The 20,579-nt window shown below is 43.4% G+C and overlaps 3 protein-coding genes, 1 non-coding gene and 1 pseudogene across 6 annotated transcripts in view; 2 read left to right on the top strand and 3 right to left on the bottom strand.

The window, feature by feature from the left end:
* The window catches only part of NPRL3 (NPR3 like, GATOR1 complex subunit), a 49,913-nt gene extending 45,919 nt beyond the window's left edge, over window positions 1-3,994 (bottom strand). The window contains exon 1 of one of the 3 annotated variants that reach the window (XM_090277413.1): window positions 3,480-3,994. In XM_090277413.1, the coding sequence (XP_090133539.1) occupies window positions 3,480-3,597 (118 nt within the window). In that variant the 5' untranslated portion in view covers window positions 3,598-3,994. The remainder of the gene's footprint in view (window positions 1-3,479) is intronic. The other 2 variants (XM_090277410.1, XM_090277412.1) reach the window with 2 other exon arrangements.
* A 2,364-nt stretch (window positions 3,995-6,358) lies between these two features.
* Window positions 6,359-8,497, bottom strand: LOC150009571 (large ribosomal subunit protein uL6 pseudogene; annotated as a pseudogene).
* Window positions 8,498-11,045: 2,548 nt separating this feature from the next.
* Window positions 11,046-12,303, top strand: LOC150009570 (hemoglobin subunit zeta). The gene is made up of 3 exons (XM_090279194.1): window positions 11,046-11,168; window positions 11,724-11,928; window positions 12,085-12,303. The coding sequence occupies exons 1-3, from the start codon at window positions 11,074-11,076 to the stop codon at window positions 12,211-12,213; spliced, it is 429 nt and encodes a 142-aa protein (XP_090135320.1). The 5' UTR covers window positions 11,046-11,073; the 3' UTR covers window positions 12,214-12,303.
* A 647-nt stretch (window positions 12,304-12,950) lies between these two features.
* LOC150009569 (annexin A2) lies at window positions 12,951-14,154 on the bottom strand. Its single transcript, XM_090277409.1, has one exon. The coding sequence runs from the start codon at window positions 14,103-14,105 to the stop codon at window positions 13,086-13,088; it is 1,020 nt and encodes a 339-aa protein (XP_090133535.1). The 5' UTR covers window positions 14,106-14,154; the 3' UTR covers window positions 12,951-13,085.
* Window positions 14,155-18,017: 3,863 nt separating this feature from the next.
* On the top strand, window positions 18,018-18,126 carry LOC150009568 (U6 spliceosomal RNA). Its single transcript, XR_016511460.1, has one exon. It is a non-coding gene; the product is annotated as a U6 spliceosomal RNA (small nuclear RNA).
* Window positions 18,127-20,579: the final 2,453 nt, after the last annotated feature.

Genomic DNA, 20,579 nt, shown 5'->3' with positions numbered 1-20,579 from the left:
CATTTTAAATACCTAGGAATATATTTAACCAAGGAGGTAATAGACTTGGAAAAATTATAAGATGTTGAAGATAGAAACTGAAGAAAATACAAATAAATGGAAGGATATACCATGCTCATGGATAGAAAGAATTAACATCATTAACATATCCATACTACCCAAAACAATCAATATATTTAATGCAATCCCTATCAAAATACCAATGGCATTTTTCACAGAACTAGAACAAATAATCCTAGAATTTATATGAAATCCCAAAAGACCCTAAAGAGTCACAGCAATCTTGAGAAAGAAGAACATACTTGAAAGTATCACTCTACCTGATTTCAAACTATACTACAAGGCTACAGAAATCAAAACATCATGGTAAAAACAGGCACATAAATCAATGGAACAAAATAGAGAGCTCAGAAATAAACCCATGCCTATAGGATCAATTATTCTATGACAAAGGAGGCAAGAATATACAACGGGGTAAAGAATGTCTCTTCAAGCCCTGGCCACATAACTCATTTGGTTAGAGCATCATCCCACTATGCCAAGGCTGTGGGTTTGATCCCTGGTCAGGGCACGTACAAGAAGCAACCGATAAATGCATAAATTGCATAAATAAATGGAACAAGAAATCAATGTTTCTCTCTTTCTAAAATCAATTTTTAAAATATTTTTAAAACAGTCTATTCAATAAATGATGTTGGGAAAATAGACAGATACATGCAAAAAAAAAAATGAAACTAGACCACCTTCTTATACCATATACAAGAATAAACTCAAAATACGTTAGAGACTTAAATGTAAGACCCAAAACCATAAAACACCTAGAAGAAAACAGGCAGGAAACTCTCTGATACTGCTCTCAGTAATATTTTTTTTAATATATTTCCTCAGGCAAGGGAAACAAAAGAAAAAATAAACAAATGGGACACATCAAACTAAAAAGTTTTGCACAGAAAAGGAAACCATCAACAAAATTCAAAGACAACCTACCAATTGGGAGAAGATACTTTCCAATGGTACACCTGCAAAGGCGTTAATATCCAAAATTTATAAAGAATTCATGTAACTTAACACCGGAAAAACAAACAATCCAATTTAAAAATGGGCAGAAGACCTGAATAGACATTTTTCCAAAGAGAACATACAAATTAGACATATGAAATTATCAAAGAAATGCCAATTAAGTCCACAATAAGATATCACCTCACACCTGTCAGAACGGTTACCACCAATAAACCTACAAACAAGCGTTGGCAACAGTGTAGAAAAAGGGAACCCTAGTGAACTGTTGGTAAGACTGCAAATTGGTACAGCCACTATGGAAAGTAGTATAAAGTTGTCTCAAAAAATTAAAAATAGAATTACCTTTAACCCAGCTATTTCACTTCTGGGTATTTATCTGAAGAAATCCAAAGCACTGATTTAAAAAAAGAATATGTATATATACACATATATGTGTGTATATACACACATATATGTGTATGTATATAAAAGAATATATATATATGCGCACATACACACACACACACAGCATTATGTTCATTGTAGCATTATTTACAACAGCCAAGATATGAAGAAACTTAAGTGCTCATCCATAGATGATTGGATAAATATGTGGTGTGTATATACAATGGAATATTACTCAGATAAAAGAGAATGAAGTCTTACCATTTGTGACAACATGAATGGACATGGAGGGTATTATGCTAAGTGAAATAATTCAGAGAAAAACAAATATCATATGATTTCACAAATATCATTCTAAAGAACAAAATAAACAAAACAGAAACAGCTTCATACAGAGAACAAACTGATGATTGCCAGATGGGAGGGGTTGGGGAGCTGGGTGAAAAAGGTGAAGAGATTAAGAAGTACAAATTGGTAGTTAGGAAGCAGTATGGGGATGTATAGTACAGCATAGGAAGTATAGTCAATAATATTGTAGCCCTGACCAGTGTGGCTCAGTTGGTTTGGGCATCACCCCACAAAAAGAAAGGTCGCTGGTTGGATTCTCAGTCAGGGTACATGCCTAGGGTGCAGGTTCCATCCCCGGTGAGGGTGCATATGAGAGGCAACTGATTGATGTTTCTCTTCTTCTCTTCCCCCCTCCCTTCGCCTCTCTCTAAAAAAATTAATATTTTTAAAAACAATAATAATACTGTAATAACTATGTATGGTGCCAGGTGGGTACCAGACCTATCGGAGGGGTCACTTAATAAATTATACAAATGTCTAACCATTATGCTGTACACCTGAAACTAATATAAAAACAAGTAAAAAAAGAGTAAAATATAAATAAATATGTTCATTATCCCTTAGATCCAACCTTCCCAGTTATGGGAATTAATCCTATGTCCAGCAAAATAATAATATATATGGAAAGGACATTTACCTTGGTTATAGTATCAAAAGATTGGGAACAAATTAAATGCCCATCAACAGAAGACTGGATAAATAAATCACAGTATGTTTGTCCCATGATTCTGACCATAATTCTGAAACTATATCTAAGATGTAAAGTGAAAATGAAAACAATACAGTGGAACAGTTTAGTGTGTTCACTTGTGCTTAGAAAAAAGTAAAATGTGTGCATATGCTTGTATTTACACAGATTTCCTACGGTGTCTATGTAGAGGAGGGACAATTACTAAAGTAGTAAGCAGTTACCCCAGAAACAAAGAAGCAAAACCGAGGGTAGGCAAAGAAAACTTCAGATAGATCTGTGATTTCATATTTTTTCCTAGCTGAATACATTTATATGTCAAAAAATAATAAATGGAGCCACTTTAAAACAGAGCTGGAGCTGCCGTCCCAGAGGAACTGCTTTGCTTGTCTTTTGCCTCAAACCTCTGAAATGGTAAAACAGGGCATAATAACCTCTGCACTGGCTTAAGCAACCTTGTGCTCCCAAAGAAAGACACAGTGACTACTGCCAGACTGAAAATGAAAAACGTTTAGAATTAACATCACTATGTTACCTGACCAATAGAAGTGCCTTTCTTTCAGTGATTTAATTGTTCCCCTTCCTTTTCTCATAAACACCCAAAGCCTTTGTCTGTCAATCAGAATACTATTTGGGACATCCCAAAATAGCTATTCTCGGTGATCTCCAATAGATGTTTGTTGCCCCTCACTTTGGCCTTTTATTTTTAGGTTAACACATGCAGTGCTTACATATTTTCTTAAAAGGCTTACAGTTTTTTAAAAGGCTGCAGACATGTATGAAATGTTAGCAATGGTGGCTTTGGCCTGTTGAATTATGGTTTTTCTCGTTTCTTTTTACTTTTCTATTTTCCAAATAGTACTCGATAAAGAGTAGGCAGTGGCTGTATAATCAGGGAAAGAAAGAAAAATAATAATAATAAAGGACTTTAATTTAAACGTGCGAGGCGGCGAAGGAAGGGGCCCCGCGGCTGGCCGCTCTGGTCCAGCCGCCAGGCTCATACTTGGAAGCGCGAGGCCCGCTCACAGCGCTCACTTACTTGTCTGGGACGCCTGGTGCTCCTGGCTTCTCTGGAAGGGGTACCTGAATAGCAGTTTATTGCCCCTGCTCCCCGAGCTCACCAGAATCACGCTGATAGGGCTGGTGTTGTCCCCCATCCTACAGGGGGACCCCGGGAGCGGGAGTGGAGGGCTGGGTGGGCTCTGAGGACGCGCCGGGGGTTGGGGTGGGAGACCTTAGGGAGACACGCTAAGGGCTGGGGCGGGCCTGAGGACCACTGGACGGGGGTGTGGTGTTGGGGACATCGGAGGAGGCCCGGAACCGGAGAGGTGGAGGAGCCTTAGGAAGATGCGCTCCGAGGACAGGGGGTAAGGAAAAGGTGTCCTGACAAGGACGCGACCGAGGCCAAGGAAACGCCCGACACTGACAGCCAAGCCGAAGGACCCAGCGCCACCGTCACCAAACCTACGCACCGCCTACGACGTCCCGCCCGGCCAGCGAGATTTCCGCCACAGGGCCAGGCCAAAGCACAAAAAGCGCCCGCGCGCGGGCCGGGCGTTTGCGCAGGCGCGGCGGCCGTGTGCGCAGGCCCGAGGCTTCCTCTAGAAAGCTACGCCTGCGCGAGGAAACGCCCGCTTCCTGCTTGCGACTAGGAGGACCGCCCACCAACGTGAAGGGAGAATTGATGCTGCCTGAGCCCCGGGGTTCCAGGCAGCTGTTTCTAAATGTTGCATTCTTCATTATAAAAGTAACACTTGCTTTGGGCAGAACGTTTAAACTTACAAATATAAAGTACTAGAAAAAAGCTTTAAAAAATCACTTCAATGCATCACAGACCTAAACATGAGAACTAACACTATAAAATTCTTACCAAAAAAATAAAAAAATAAAAGCATATGGGTAAATATTCGTGACCTTGAACTGGGCAATGATTACTTAGATATGACACCAAATGAACAAGCAACTAAAGGAAAATTTAATTGGACTTTAGCAAATTAAACACTTTTGTCTTTCAAAGGACACCACCAAGAAAGAGCACCCACAAGAGAAAATATTTACGATTCATATATCTGATGAGGAAATTGTATCGAGATTAATTTTTTTTAACTTTTACAATTTACAACGCAACAATAAAAAGACAAGTAACCAATTGAAAAATAGGTAAAGGAAGTGAGTTGATATTTCTCCAAAGGATATAGACAAATAGCCAATAAACACATGAAAAGTCGGGTCGGCAGCCGTCCGTCTCAAGAGACGATGGTGTAGCTTCTTAAGAGTCTATCTGCACCGCCGAGAATGGCTGTGCAGTCCGACTCAGGAGTGACACGGTATCTGTCTCCTCCCGTGTTGGATCGACATCTTGCGATGACGCTGGAGTGTCCTCTCCAGTGAAGCTGAAGCTACAGAGCCTGGGCAGGGTGATATGGAGGGTCTGCTGTTGCCCATGAAGCAGACCCCCCCTCTCTTCGCAGCTGAAGGGTCCAAGGGAAAGACGGAGTCGATACAGCTTGGGTTCAGGTGCGCCGCAGGAGTTGCCGGTGTTGACTACAACGTCAAACCGCCTTAGGGACTCCGGCTCCGGATTTTCTGTCGGGGTTTACTCCCTTAGCCTTTCCCCTGAAGAGGTATGCCGCAAGGCAGCGGAGGTTTTTTGGAGTCAGAGTTTTCCTTCTCTGATGTGCCCTGACTAGAAGATCGAACCAGCGACACTTAGCTCGCAGGCCAACGCTCAATCCACTGAGCCAAACCAGCCAGGGTAAATTTTAAAAGTACATCTTCAAAAAACATATAAATATGCCCAATATAATTATGCTTCCAATTATTAAAATTTATCTGTTCTATAGACCAAACAGAAAATTACAAGAAAACATTTAAAAATTTTTATTCAAGCTAAAGAAATCATCTCATCCATTTTTAAGAAATTTAACATGTTCTCTTGTGAAGATTTTAAAAATTATATAAGGAAACTAGCACAGAGCCAGGCATGTAGCAACACATTAGACCCTTCTGGCTATTTTCTCTGGCTACTCAAAATTTTAAAACAAGGAATGTGGCGGTGTTAACCAAGTCTTTTTGTTCAAGGAACAAAATTTCTAAAAAAATGTTTAAATGTCAAGGCCTCCCAAAGTAAGACATTAGAACACATGAAAAGACGCTCAGCATTATTACTCATTAGGGTAATGTAAATCAAAACCAAAACAAGATAACACATTACCCCCACTAGGATGGCTATAATCAAAAAGACAAAATAAGCTGTTGGCAAGGAGGTGGAGAAATTGGAAATCTTGACACACTGCTGGGGGGTATGTAAAATGGTGCAACTGCTGTGGAAAACAGTCTGGCAATTTCTCAAAAGGTTAAATAAAGAGTTTCCATACAACCGAACTATTCCATCACCAGATGTATACCCAAGAGAAATGAAAACATAATTCTACAGAAAAACTTGCATATTCAAAGCAACATTATTCATAATAGCCAAGAAGTGCAAACAAGCCAAATGTCCATCAATTGATGAGTAGGTGAATAAATTTGATACAATCCATACAAATAAATAGCATTTGGTCATAAAAAGTAATGAAGTACCAACACCTGAATGAACTTTGAAAAATACATAGTGTATGATTTCCTTTATATAAATGTCCAAAAGAGGCAAATCCATAAGGACGGAAAACAGATTAGGTTGTCTAGGGTTGGGGTAGTTGGAAGTACGTAACTGCTAATGGGAATGGGGTTTCTTTAGGGATGATAAATGTTCTAAGTTTGTGGTAATGGTTGCGCAACTCAATAAATATACTACAACCACTTAATTACAACATTTTTTCCCAAATCAATACATGGCTTTTACTGCATCTTTAAAATATCACAATTAAGAGGAATCATCCAGCATCTCGCTATTTCTATAGCTGGACAGCTTAGATTTTATTCATCAGCCTGCTGAACTGCTTCTTCCTTAGAAACATAGGTACAGTCCAAATTTTTTCTGATATCCTTGTTTTTGATTGTTGTGGCTTGCTGAACAAAGCAGCTGAATTTGATACAAATTCAATGTCATTTCCTTCAAGAATTAACCCATTTTTCTGGGCTTAAGATAATTGAACAAGCAATACCTGGCCTCATCCAAACACTGCAGATGTATCTTTTTGCCTAAGAAAATCCTGATTTCAACAAGAGAACCATTCTCCTGAATTACAGTGTTGATGGGGAAGTAAGCATATGCAGACCTCGTTCTGTAACAGAAGCCCAGTGTAACACCTTTGATCATCTTCTGTACATGACAGCAGATAATGCGAACAGTGGCCAGTGCCTTTCTATTTCCTCACCATTCGTCAACTCAGAAACTATTTTCTTTCCAAGGAGACTGATGTGGTTGAAGTCTCTCCACAGGGTGTCTCTTGGGCTCTTCATGATAATTGTGCATCCCTTACAGTGATGTCGATATTTTCTGGAATGTCGACAATTTGCTTGCTGAGAACGGTCTTTATCCTTACAGTAAATGCAGAGAGAAAAAACTGAATTGCACACTTTAAATGGGTGCAAATTAAAAGGTCAAAAAAAAAAAAAACAAAAAACAAAAAAAAAAAACAAGCCATCCCTGGCTGGTATGGCTCACTTAGCTGGAGCATCACCCCGTAATTGGAAGGTTGCAGGTTCCATTCTTGATCAGGGCACATGACTAGGCATTGGGTTTGATCCCTGGTCTGGGCGTGTATGGAAGGGAACCAACTGATGCTTCTCTCTTGCATCTGTTTTTCTCTCTCCCGTCCTGTCTCTCTAAAAGCAATGAAAATATGTCCTTGGTTGAGGATAAAAAATAAAAATAATAAAAATAAATCACCACACCCACACCATCCCAGTCTTCTCCAGGAAGTGACTTAACTGTCTACTGGGGCTGTTTCCAAATCTTTCTCAAGCACTTGAAAAGCATGAGAATGTAACCATTTCACTGAAGGAGAGCTGAAGTAACCTCTCGCCCTGAAGCTGACACAAACGTCTATTTTGCAAGGCAGATTCATAGATTGAACCTGCCAGGGTGAAGGGTAAGTGTATCTGAAATGCCTCAGACATTACCAACAAATGCATTGCCCTATACAGGGCTGCATAGCTTTGACTTTATTTTTTTCCATAATTCCCAAAAAGGAAAATAGTGTCTTATTCTATGTTGCATTTCTTTGATTATTACTGAGGCAGAGAACTGTATCACTTGATTATTTGACAATATCTGGGAATCGCCTTCTTGTTTTCCTTATGGGTTGTTTGTTCTTCTTTGATGGTTTGGACATATTCTCTTCATGATAGTTATCCTCTGTTACAGATTCTGCAAGCCTTTTTTCCAGTCTTGTATGTTTTGATATTATGTATAATCAATAGTTTTCTGAGTTCTCCCACCGTTCCCAGGAGTGTCCCTGGAATGAAAATAAGAGCACAGAAGAAGGAGGTGAGGCTGGGAGAGCTGAGCAGATGGGGAAGGGGGAGCCCACTGTCTGGAGAAATGACCAGCTATGGTAATGGTGGTGTCCCCGCAAGGGCACCAGTATTCTGTGGGTGCCCAGACATAGGGACCAGGACTCTGGCTCCAGCCTCCTTCCTCCAACTTCCTTGGACTGGGCAGCTAATCCATCAGACAGTCCCATGGCCCCTGAACCTGGAGGAGTTGGTCTGGTGTCCAGAGACTCCGGGAGGCAGACTCTGAGCTTGGGAAAGGCCCAGACTTGGAGGAACCCACCATGCCCCAATTACCCCTCAGGGCCCACTTCCTGCTAGCATCATAACGCACACTGGAATCCATGAAAGGTGAAAGGAGATCACCATGATCCCGGCACACAGGGGTTCTGAATACATTCCTTCCCGGGCTGTCTTCCCAGGACTCAGGAGCAAGAATGTACAGGGCTGGACTGGAGCCAGCAGAGGTCTGAATCCCACTCCACCCTCACCAGCAGCACCTCAGTGTCTACATTTGTCAACTTCATTGAGCTGTTACAGAAATCAGAGCTCCTGTCACTACCTGGCCAGTCCAGCCTGGTGCTGGCAGCCAGTGTGGCTCCAAGGCAGGCTAGCCATGCTTTGGGCCTCAGGTTCCCCACCAGGAACAGGACTGGGAGCAGATGGTCTCTGAAAGTGCAGTCTTAGCTTGAAGCCCTCACACTGTCTTCTGGATAATCATGTGCCCAGGGCCAGCCTTCTCTCACCACAGGATAAGGCCTTGAAGTCTTCCCTGCAAAAAGCCCACACCTCTCAGTTCTCATTTTTAATTTAAGTAACCTACTGTTTTGAAGGTAAGTGGATTCTTTGAATCCGAAACTTCTGACACTTCCTCCCAGCCTAGGTCCCCTAAACAGGGCCAGGCCTTATCAGGCCTGCCACTCAGTCTGGACCTGATAGAGCCCCCACTGTCTGTCAGAGGGCCGGGTGGGGCTTGAAGACCCTACCTTGGACCTACTTCCCCACATCCACCTTCTCTGGTGCAATGTTCCTGCCCAGGAGGAATCACACATCAACAATAGCAACTACAATAATCTCGAATTCATGGTGCCGTTATCCTTCCTAACAGTAAAGTGGAGGCTGCTCTAACCCCCACCTGAGAGGTTAAAACAGTGAAACTAAGGCTCACAATGTTAATGAGCCTGCCCAGAGTCACCCAAGAGTCGCTCTCAGGGGAGGGTCTGCAAACCCTTGTCTCCACTGAGTGACCCTGGCCTCTCTGAGCTCAGTTCCAGCTACACAAGCTCAGGCTTGGACTCCTGTGTCACAGGAAACCAAGGCCTGGAGACAGAACAGACTTGCCCACCCCAAAGGTCCAGCAGCCTGGCTCACACCAAACCTAGGTCTCCTCTCCTATTGGGAATGATTCCCTCCTCTGCTGAAACTTGGACATATTTCATAACTTTCCCAAGCCTCCATTTCCTTATCTTAAGTCGTGTAATGATGGTAATATAAAACTTCTCTTACAGAAAGCTGTGAGAATCAAATAAATACCCAACCTGAAGAGTGTCTGGTATTGTGCCCAGGACTTAGAAGGCACTAGGTAAATGTCAGCTAAAACCAGACAGCAGACCTTACCTCACATCCACACAAAGATCAGTCCAAGAGGGACTGTCACCCAACTCAAAACACAGTAAAGTTCTTAGAATAGTAATATAGGCAGTTCTCTACACCTCAGTATTTGGCACTATGCTTATTTCACTTTCTTTTTTTTTAAGTGAAGTAAAATTTGCTTAACACAAAAGTAACCATTTTAAAGGAAACTATTCATTAACATTTTATGTATGCACAGTAGTGTGCAACCATCATCATTATCTAATTCTAGAACGTTTGCATCATCCCAAAAGGAAACCTAGCACCCTTTATGCAATTGCTGCCCATCCCCTTAAGACCCTGGCACCCACTGATCCACATTCTGTCTCTAAGAATTTGCCTATTCTGGACATTTCATATAAACAAAATCATAGAAAAACATGGTGATTGTGTCTGGCTTCATTCACTTAGTGTAATACAGTAATATTTTCAAGGTTTATCCATGTTGTAGCGTGTGTCACTGCTTCATTTTTATGGCTGAAAAATATCTTATTGTCTTCATAAATACCATAATTTACCTATGCATTCATTGATAGGTATTTGGGTTGCTTCTACCTTTTGGCTATTATGACTAGAACAGTACAACATTTTCAAACAGGACCCAAAAAAATCACTAACTTTGACTGCATTAAAATTATAAACTCTGTTCAATCAAAAACAGCATTAAGAGAGCAGAGGCAAACTACAGACTTGGGGGATATATGATCCATCAAACTGATGAATAACTTGTATCCAGAGTGAGATTGTAAAAAGGAGGCAGGTAGGGCTTTCTTAGGGGGTGATTGAGCCAGTGTGTGTCCTGATTTTGGTGAGGGTTACACGATTCTATACACATCAAAATTCACAGAGCAGTACACTAAAAAAGTCAATACTTTGTATGTTAAAATAAAATTAAAAGGAGTATTTGTCTCATTGTTAAAATAATGATATGGTGTCAATATTGCAATACCTAACAGCAGATGACATTAGCAGAATTCTCTTTTATTGACCTAGTTTTTTAAGGGACAGATCCAGTCAGTACATCTTTCCTCAGTGCCAGGTGGGCAAAACTACTGCTGTCTCAGAAAAAACCCCAAAATCTTAGAGCCAAGCGGGAGGGAACTAACATGTGGCCACAGTGGGCTAGTCACAGGATCCCACCCAGGAGCGATGCAGGCAGCACAAGTCATGTTCCAACCCCAAGAGAGTGTGTTTTGGGCCCTGCTCCTCTGGTCTCCCTCATTTTGTGAGCCCGAAACGGGCAAGGACCGTGCAGAACTGGGCTGCAAATGCAGGCATGAGTTCCTGGGCTGGCTGGGCCCCTATCTCTGCTGGACTCTGGTCAGGCTGTGGCCAACGCCCCCTCTAAGACTCAGCAAGGGTGGTAAGGGTGATAACCCCTCACCCCACCTGTCCCACCAGACTCTGACTGCCCATTGTCACTGGATCTGATAAGAGACCTCACCCCCATAGCGCTCACAGCCTGGCCCCCACCCTGACTCTTGTGTATATAAGTGGACCCTGGGGGCTGAGCACCACAGAGGTCAGTCCTGAACACGCCCACCTCTAGCTCAGCTACAGCCATGTCTCTGACCAAGGCCGAAAGGACCGTCATCATGTCCATGTGGGGCAAGATCTCTGCACAGGCGGATGCCATCGGCACCGAGGCCCTGGAAAGGTGAGTGCCAGACAGGCAGAGATGGGGCCAGGTAGGTGACAATGTAGGGTGAGGGCAGGGGACAGGAAAGAGGGAACAGTGAGGAGAGGTCAGTGAGGAGGGGAAGAGTGAAGAGGGGAAGAGTGAGAAGAAAGAGGGAAGGGATCAGTGAGTTAGAGTAGTGGTGGAGAGGTGTTGAGGGTTGATGATAGTCAGTGAGCAGGTGAATGGGGAGGGGAAATTAGGACTGGGTCTCTCACAGGGAACCCAGTACACAGGTCTCCACAAACATTTGTTGAATGAATAAATAAATGAATGAACGGACAAACAAATGACTGAAAGATGGGGCAGTGAATGTGAGTGCCACGCTATACTGGATCTGATTCTGATTCTGTATTTCAAATTTTAATGTTTGGTTCAACGTGAATTTTTTGCATTTATATTTATGTTTTTAAATGTTGCATTAAAATATGATTTACCCTGACTGCTGGATATTCCAGGACCCGCTTAAATTTTGCACCCAAGGCAAGGGCCGTATTGGCCTAGCCAAGGTCTGGCTCTCCTCCCACCCTTCAGGCTCTTCACCAGCTACCCCCAGACCAAGACCTACTTCCCACACTTCGACCTGCACCCTGGCTCTGCGCATCTGCGTGCACACGGCTCCAAGGTGGTGGCCGCTGTGGGTGACGCGGTCAAGAACATTGACAACATCGCCGGCGCCCTGTCCAAGCTGAGCGAGCTGCACGCCTACGTTCTGCGCGTGGACCCGGTCAACTTCAAGGTAGGCGCGGGGGCTGGGATCCGGGCAGGGTCAGGACAGAGGCGGGGCCGCAGTGGGAGGAGTGCAGGGTCTCCGCGAGAGGGGCTCCGTTCCCCACCAAAGAGCACCCCAGCCCCACTCCAGCCCCGCGCGAAGAGCAGCCCTCCCACCCTCTAGCTCCTGTCCCACTGTCTGCTGGTTACGGTGGCCTCGCACTTCCCCGCGGACTTCACGGCCGATGCCCACGCCGCCTGGGACAAGTTCCTGTCCGTCGTGTCTAGCGTCCTGACCGAGAAGTACCGCTGAGCGCCATCGAAGAACCCCAGAGGACAGGATGCGACCCCTCCCCTGATCTAGGTGGCCTCCCCAAGCCGTCGCCAACCCGGTGACGCACCAATAAAGAGATCAACGTATACCGCGCCTGCTTGGTCAATGGGGCCACTGAGGGGAGGAGGGCGGAAAAGGGGGAGGGATGGGCTTTAGGGTCGCCCGGAGGGCTGCGGGGATCCTTTGCACTGAGCACGGGGTCTCTCAGAGGACAGAGGGCAGCACCCTAGGCATGAGGAGCACTTGAGATCGGGCGCGTGGCAGAAAGGGCGCCCTCGTTTTTTACTTCTAGGGCGGTGGAGCCCACCTGGCCAGTCTTGCTCTCCCTAGGGCCCACTATGTTACTCTTTCTTCTTACTGTTGAATTTTTACTATTTCCTGGTTTATGCACCAGGAAGGAGGTGGTAATGAAGGCATTCATTCATTCACTCATTCATTCACCCACCCATTAAGCAAACATTTATTGCCACATAAGAAGCTCAAGCAGTTTTCTAAGCCGGGGCTTTTCAACCCCTGTGCTGCAAGAATTTTTTTTTTTTTTTTTTTTTTTTTCTAAAGTAAAAATTTAGTTTATTCATTTGTTTACGACACAGTACACAAGAGGCAAAGTGTTTCACATCATAGATCTCACTTCCAACTCCTTGGAATGTTCATTTCTTTGGCTAAAAGGAGAGACTAGACGGGAAAGCCAGGCAACACTTGGGCAACTGAAATAAGGTCGGGGCAGGGGCAATGCTGACACCTTCCTCACGGGGATGGGCAAAGGTGGCTATTAGTTGCAAGGTGATTTTCTAGAATCATTAGCTGGAAGCACAGGAGCACCTCTCCTGGACGCTTGAGCCGCCTCGGCCTCAGTCATCCCCACCACACAGGTATAGCAGCGCTTTCTGGTAGTCACCCTTCGTGTCTTGCTGGATGTAATAGTACAGGGACTTGCCGTACTTTTTCTTGAATTCAGACCTGATTTTCAACATGTCCACTTCACTGCGGGAGATCATGATTCTGATCAAGACCTTGTCGCGTGTCCCCTTGCCCTTCATGGAGTCATACAGTCGGTCAGCAAAATACAGAGGCTTGTTCTGGATGCACTGGACCAGGTTCAGGAAAGCATTTTCCAGGTCTCCCTTGACTTCCTTCTTGATGCTCTCCAGCATGTCATAAGGGCTATAGCTCTTGTACCTTTCAAATACTTTCTGGAGGTGACACACGCTCCGCTCGGTCATGATGCTGATCCACTTGGGAACATCAGTTCCTTTCCTCTTCACTCCAGCATCATAGAGATCCCGGGCATCTTGGTCAATCAGCTCATAATCAATGACAGAGCCATCTTCTGCTCTTCTACCCTTTGCAAGGGCAACCATCAGCTTGCGGAAGTCACCAGATGTGTCAGAAATAATGTCCTTCTCCAGGTCAGTCTTGTACATCTCCTTGTAGACTCTGTTAATTTCCTGCAGCTCCTGGTTGGTCCTGGAGCAGATGATCTCGATGAGAGAGTCCTCATCAGTCCCCAGCCCCTTCATGGAGGCCTTCAGTTCGGAAGCGTCATACTGAGCAGGTATTTTCAACAGGCCCAGAATCACTGTCTCCAGGTGGCCGGACAAGGCTGACTTCAGTGCTGAAGCAAGATCCTTTTTGGTCCTTCTCTGGTAGGTGAAGGCGATATCCTGTCTCTGCTCATTGCTGCGGTTGGTCAGAATGTTGACGATGGTGACCTCATCCACACCTTTGGTCTTGATGGCCGTTTCGATGTTCAAAGCATCCCGCTCAGCATCAAAGTTGGTGTAGGCTTTGACTGACCCGTATGCATTTGGGGGTGTCGAGTGATCACCCTCCAAGCTGAGCTTGCACAGAATTTCATGAACAGTAGACATTTTGAAAGAAGCTGGGCCAGGCGCTCAGAACCGCGAGAGTCCCCTGATGCAGAACCTGCAAGAATTTTTAAGACGTGCAATACCTGACTAGTCAGGGACACTGACCCCTTTTCCTTTAGACTGTCAAATAAGAAAGTGACAGCAGCTAGCACAACAATAGCTGTCTGTTGTAAATGAATCAAAATCATACCTTTTTTGTGAGATCAGCAAAAAATTTAATATATTTTTTGGTGTGCCACAGAATTTTAGTAATTACTTTATGTGTGTCATGAAATTTTAAAAAGGTTGAAAATCGCTGCGTAGGTTATGAATACAGCAGCTAAAATCAACATAACTCCCTGCCCCGTGGAGCTGACAATCTAATGGGGGTATAGACATGATTTATAGTCAGATCACAGTTCACAGAAATAAAAAAGGAAAAGAGGCTCACTCTTGCTCACAAGAAGAAAAATGCAAATTAACACTACACTAAAATTTGAATCTCACTGAAATCCAATTTTCACCTACCTGATCGGCAAAAATTCAAGACTTTGACCACACTCCACTGAAAACCCCTCCTACCTAGTGTGTGGGAGTAGGACATGGATGCACAAAGCCACGGTGGCAGCTTAATTTGCTAAAGGCCAGAAAACCGAGAATCCACCATGAGACACTGAATAAACTGTGAATATCCACACAGCAGAAAACTGTGAACCGGAAAAGAATGGGAACAATTTCTGATAATGGCTGTGAAGTGATGACCTGGATTTGTTACGTAAAAAAGAAAAGGACAAAGAAAGAAGTAAAATAGTGTATATACACATGTATATATAAAAGCATGGTAGCTTTTCTGTAAGAAAGAAGGGGAAATAGCCCTGACTGGTGAGGCTCAGTGGGTTGGGCATGGTCCTGCAAACTAAAAGGTCACCAGTTAAATTCCTGGTCAGGACACTTGCCTGGTTGCTGGCCAGGTCCCCAGTTGGGGGCCTGGAATCAATGTTTCTTTCCCTCTCTTTCTCCCTCCCTTCTACTCTCTCTAAAAGTAAATAAATAAAGTCTTTAAAAAACAGGAAATAGAAATGTGTGTGCACACACGTGAGTGTGCATTGCATGTGTGCATTTGTACACGTGTGTCTTCGTAGACTTGTGTGTGCACTTGTGAATGTTAATGTGTCTGTTTGCTGATTTTTTAAAGTATATTTTATTGATTATGCTGTTACAGTTGTCCCAATTTTCTTCTCTTTGCCCCCATCCCCCCCATTACCCCCATCCCTCCAGCAATCTGCCCCCTTAGTTGTGCATGTAAGTTATTTTGCTTCTCCATTTCCTATACTGTTTTTAACATCCTGCCTGTCTATTCTGTTCCTACCAATTTTGCACCTTGATCCCTGCACCATTTCCCCATTTCTCCCCCTTCCCCATCCCAGATGATAACCCTCCAAATGATCCCCATACCTATGATTCTGTTCCTGTTCTAGTTGTTTGCTTAGTTTGTTTTTGTTTTTTAGATTCAGTTATTGATAGTTGTTTGTTGTCATTTTTAATATTCATAGTTTTGATCTTCATTTTCTTAAATAAGTCCCTTTAACATTTCATATAATAATGGCTTGGTGATGATGAACTCCATGAGTTTTACCTTGTCTGGGAAGCACTGTATCTGCCCTTCCATTCTAAATGATAGCTTTGCTGGATAGAGTCATCTTGGTTGTAGGTCCTTGCTTTTGATCACATTGAATACTTCTTGCCAGTTCCTTCTTGTCTGCAAAGTTTCTATTGAGAAATCAGCTGATAGTCTTATTGGAGCATCTTTGTAGGTAACTCTACTTTTCTCTTGCTACTTTTAAGATTCTCTCTTATCTTTAACCTTTGGCATTTTAATTGTGTGTCTTGGTATGGTCCTCTTTGAGTCAAACTTGCTTGGGACTCTGTGTTTCCTGGACTTGTATGTCTATTTCCTTTGCCAAATTAGGGAAGTTTTCCTTTATAATTTTTTCACATAAGTCTTCGATTTATTGCTCTTCCTCTTCTCCTTCTGGCACCCCTACGATTTGGATGTTGGCACATTTAAAGTTGTCCTAGAGGTTCCTGAGCCTCTCCACATATTTTTCAATTCTTATTTCCTCATTCTGTACTCGTTGACAGTTTATTTCTTCCCTATGTTCCAAATCATTGATTTGAACCCCAGTTTCCTTTTCTTCACCATTGGTTTCATGTGGATTTTCCTTCATTTCACTTAGCATAACCTTCATTTCTTCCCTTATGCGTTTGTCATAATTAATCTTGTCTGTCAAGTCTGTGAGCATCATTATCACAGTGTTTTGAACTCTACATCTGTTAGATTGACTATCTCCTTGTCGCTTATGTCTCCCACTGGAAACCTGATCTGCTCCCTCTTTTGGGCCATACTTCTCTCTCTCCTCAACTTGACAGGCTCTTGTGTTTACCTATGTGTGTTACATAGAGCTGCCACACCTGTTACATTTAAGGGGCAGAGCCTTAGGTATCTGTTTCACTACATTGTGGCACTGTATGTGGGGGAGCGGTCTGAGAGGGAACAATGCCACTTGCTCAGCACTTGCCCCTTTTCCAGGCACTTCTACTTCTTTCTATATGGGACTGGCGCCTCTCTAACTCTTGCTCTGGTTGTATTTCCCAGAGTGGTGGGTCTGCGGATGTTCTAGGACCATGGGGGCCCTGTATACAGGCAGAGTCTGCTGAGATACAGGCAGTTTCTTCATCCAGGTCAACCCCTACTGGTTTTCACAGTCAGAGCAATGTGGCTTCATTTTCTCTGGCACTGGAACAGTGAGCTGCATGGTCTGATCTGGGGCTGGGATCACTCCCCAGGTGTCCCTCCCTACTTTTAAAATATATGACTGTGTTTTCCACTGTTGGCCACCAGTCACTGCTCTGCTGCTGCCACTGCCATACCACATCCTCTCCACACCAGCTCTGCCCTTCCTGTCTGTCTGGATGAGTATTTCTTCTTTATATCTTTGTTTGTTGGAATTCCATGCAGTTTGATTTTTCTGATATTTCTGGGTTTTGTTTTTGTTTTTGTTTTTGTTTTGAGGTAGTTGTAATTCTTTCTTAGTTGTGGAGGGAATTTGCCACATGTTTACCTATGCCTCCATCTTGGCCAGAACCAGCTTCTGATATTATTATTACTATTACTATTATTATCATTATTATTATCACTATCCTACTATATGTGAAGTGGTACTTTATTGTGGGTTTGATTTGCATTTCCCTGCTGAGGAACTAAGTTGAGCATCTTTTTTGTGTGTGTATGTTTTCAGAAGAAAAGTCTATTCAAGTCCTTTATATATTTTTTAATTGGGTTGTCTTTTTGTTGTTGAGTTTTAATAGTTATTTCTATATTCTGGGTGCAAGTTCTTTATCAATATATGGTTTGAAAATATTTTCTCCCATTCTATGGATTGTCTTTTTATTGCCAAGTACTAACCTGACTCTTATCAAGCCTTTAGATCTGACTTCTAGTGTATAAGAAATACATGGATGAAGGGAACCAGCTAAATATACTTCAAGGAAACCATTAGACCAATACAAAATGTGGAATACTCTACAAGACAGTTGGCTGTACTCTTCCAAAAGTCATTGATATGAGGACAAGGTGGGTGTGGAATGGAAAGTTTCTGGAACAATAGAAAAAAGAGACAACTAAATACTACATGTGAAGCTGGGTCAGATCCCAATTTGAACACATTGAAAAAAGTATGGGCATGAATGAGGAAATTTGATGACAAGGGATGCTTTTAGTTCATTTAGATTTACAATAGACTTGTGGTTGCCTATGTAGAGACAGAACTTCACAATGCCCACCACACAGTTCCATATTGTTCAGAAGAAAAATAAACACACTCAGATATATCCCTATATAAACAAGGCAAATGTTAACAATTATTGGATCCAGTGCTTGCTTTGGCCGCATATATAACTAAAATTGAAATAATACAGAGAAGATTAGCATGGCCCCTGTGCAAGGATGACACGCAAATTTGTGAAAGCATTCTGTATTTTTCATTTAAGAAAAAGAAGATTAAAACTATGAACAATAAAATGACAATAAATACATATCTATCAACAATTGAATCTAAAAAACAAACTAAGAAAACAAGAAGAACAAAGACAGAATCATGGATACAGAGAGTGTTTTGATGGTTGCCAGATGGGAGGGATTGTGGGGGAATGGGTGAAGAGGTGAGGGGATTAAGAAGTACAAATAGGCAGTTACAGAAGAGCCATGGGGGTGTAAAGTACAGTATAGGAGATGGAGTAGCCAAAGAACTTATACACATGACCCATGGACATGAACAATGGTGTGGGGATTGCCTGAGGGAGTGGGGGATGCTGGGTGCTGGGGGGCAAAGGGGGAAAAGTTAGGACAACTATAATAACAATCAATAAAATATAAATTTTTAAAAAACAATTATTGGATCCAGGTGGTGAAAGTAGATGGGACCATCATATTATTCAACTATAAAATCTGACCTCGATGCTACTCCTCTCCCCCTCAAACAATCTGCCCTAGCTACTGGCCCTTCTCTCAGGGCCTTTGTATTTGGGTATTCCCTCTCCACTTGCTACACACACTCTTCCTGCAAACATCACATGACTTACTCTTCCAACTCCTTCATATACTTGCTAGAATTTACCATCTCAGCCCTGACCCGTGTGGCTCAGTTGGTTGGGCATCATTCTGCCAGTTTGATTCCTGTTCAGGGCACATGCCTGGGTTGCATGTTCCATCCTCTGGTCAGCGGGTATGAGAGGCAACCAATCGATGTTTCTCTGTCACATCGATGTTGTTGTCTCCCTCCCTTCTCTCTCTAAAAATAAATTTTAAAAATTAAAAAATTACCATCTCAGTGACATCTTCTCCAGCTACCTTATCTAAAACTGCAACCCCTCTCAGCAAATACCTATCACTCCTTCCTGCTCCTTCCTTTCTGATGTCAAAGCTGTCCAGTCAGAAACCACCTGGAACTCTCCTGGGGTCAAACAAATTTGGTATTGTTAACTCATCTCCACAGAGGAGGCAACTCACCATGGGGAACCACGGGTGTCTAAGTGACAGAGTTAAGCCTGGTGTTAGGTGATGTGGACTCAAAGAAGGAGGGCCTTACTCTGGACTGGATGCTGCCAAGAGGTGGGAGAAATCCTATGACTGAGCATCTTAGTCATTCTATCTAGGAAATGAGAAGAGCAAAGGAAGCTGGAGCTGCCATTGGTAAGGGAGCACCAGTCACTCATATAAGCCAGGACAGGATGTTTGGTTATTCTGTGGTTTGGACAATTCATGTTTCCCCTCTTCAGACAGGGTTCTTCTTTGTCTCAAGCATCACAGTCACAGGTAGCCCCATGTTTGATATCTGTGTTCTAATGTTTTTATTCATTAAATCACAGGATTTGCAGTGAGAGCCTGGGAAGCAGGGGCTGCTTTCTCTTTCTCACTGGTGTACTTACCTGCTGCGCTCATTCTGTATTGCATACTTCCGTCACCAGAACATCAGCTCTAGAGAGCAGGTGTTTCTGTCTGTCTCTTGCTGTGTCCCCAGATGTTAAATCTGGCCTGGCACAATACAGGTGGCCAAATATAATCCATGAAGAATGAATGGAGCTTCTAGAGGCATTCACAAGCCTGCCCAAGGCTGCTCCTGCTGCTCACCTGACTTTAGGATTCAGGGGGTTCTTGACTATGCAGACAGACTCTGTCCCAGGGGAGGTGCCTGACATGGGTCCCCTTTCTTCACGGAGGACTCTGACCCAGAGGGACTCCTGCCCAAGAGTGTGGGTGTGGGGTGTGGAGTGTAGGCCTATGTGCCTACCTACCCTGGAGCTGCCTCTCAGGAGCTGGGCCTTTAGACTCAGCACGTGGAAGAGGCCCATGGAAAGGCCTGGGTATCAGGAATCTCTCTCCTGCGGCCCTAGCTTCACCTCCAATGGGCTTTGTGACCCTGGCAAGATCTTCATCCCCTCTAGGCCTCAGTTTCCCCATGACCCCAGGTGACTACAGAGACCTTTCACATTCCAAAGAATCAGTGCCTGTTTGTGCTGGTTAATTTGAAGACAGAGTGTGTCAGAGCTCCATAAAGACAGGTGTCAGCTCCTTGTCCACCCTCAGGTAAGTACCCACCAAGCACTCCTGGTGCTCCAGGTCCTGAGCCCAATGTTCAGGACGCAGGGCAGGCAGGACCATCAGCTCAGGAAGAAGGCAGTGGATGTGCTCCATTACGTTGAGGCTCAAGGAGCACCAATTCACTAAACAAGTACTTTGAGGGTGCATGCCCTGGGCAGTTCTGACTGTTTGGGATGCTTGGAATATATCAGTAAATAAAATTAAAGTAAAAACCCTTGTCTTTCCTGAGCTCACATACTAGTGGGGAGAAAAAAATTTTTTTTCAGTTCTAATTTTTAAAAATTAATTGGGGAAACATTGGTTAATAATATTATGTAAGTTTCAGGTGTACAACT

This window comes from Furipterus horrens, unplaced genomic scaffold (genome assembly GCF_987537825.1).
Source record: "Furipterus horrens unplaced genomic scaffold, mFurHor1.1.pri manual_scaffold_5, whole genome shotgun sequence".
NCBI lineage: Eukaryota > Metazoa > Chordata > Mammalia > Chiroptera > Furipteridae > Furipterus > Furipterus horrens.
Note: the sequence above shows the minus strand (reverse complement) of the source record. Positions and strands in the feature narration are given on the sequence as shown.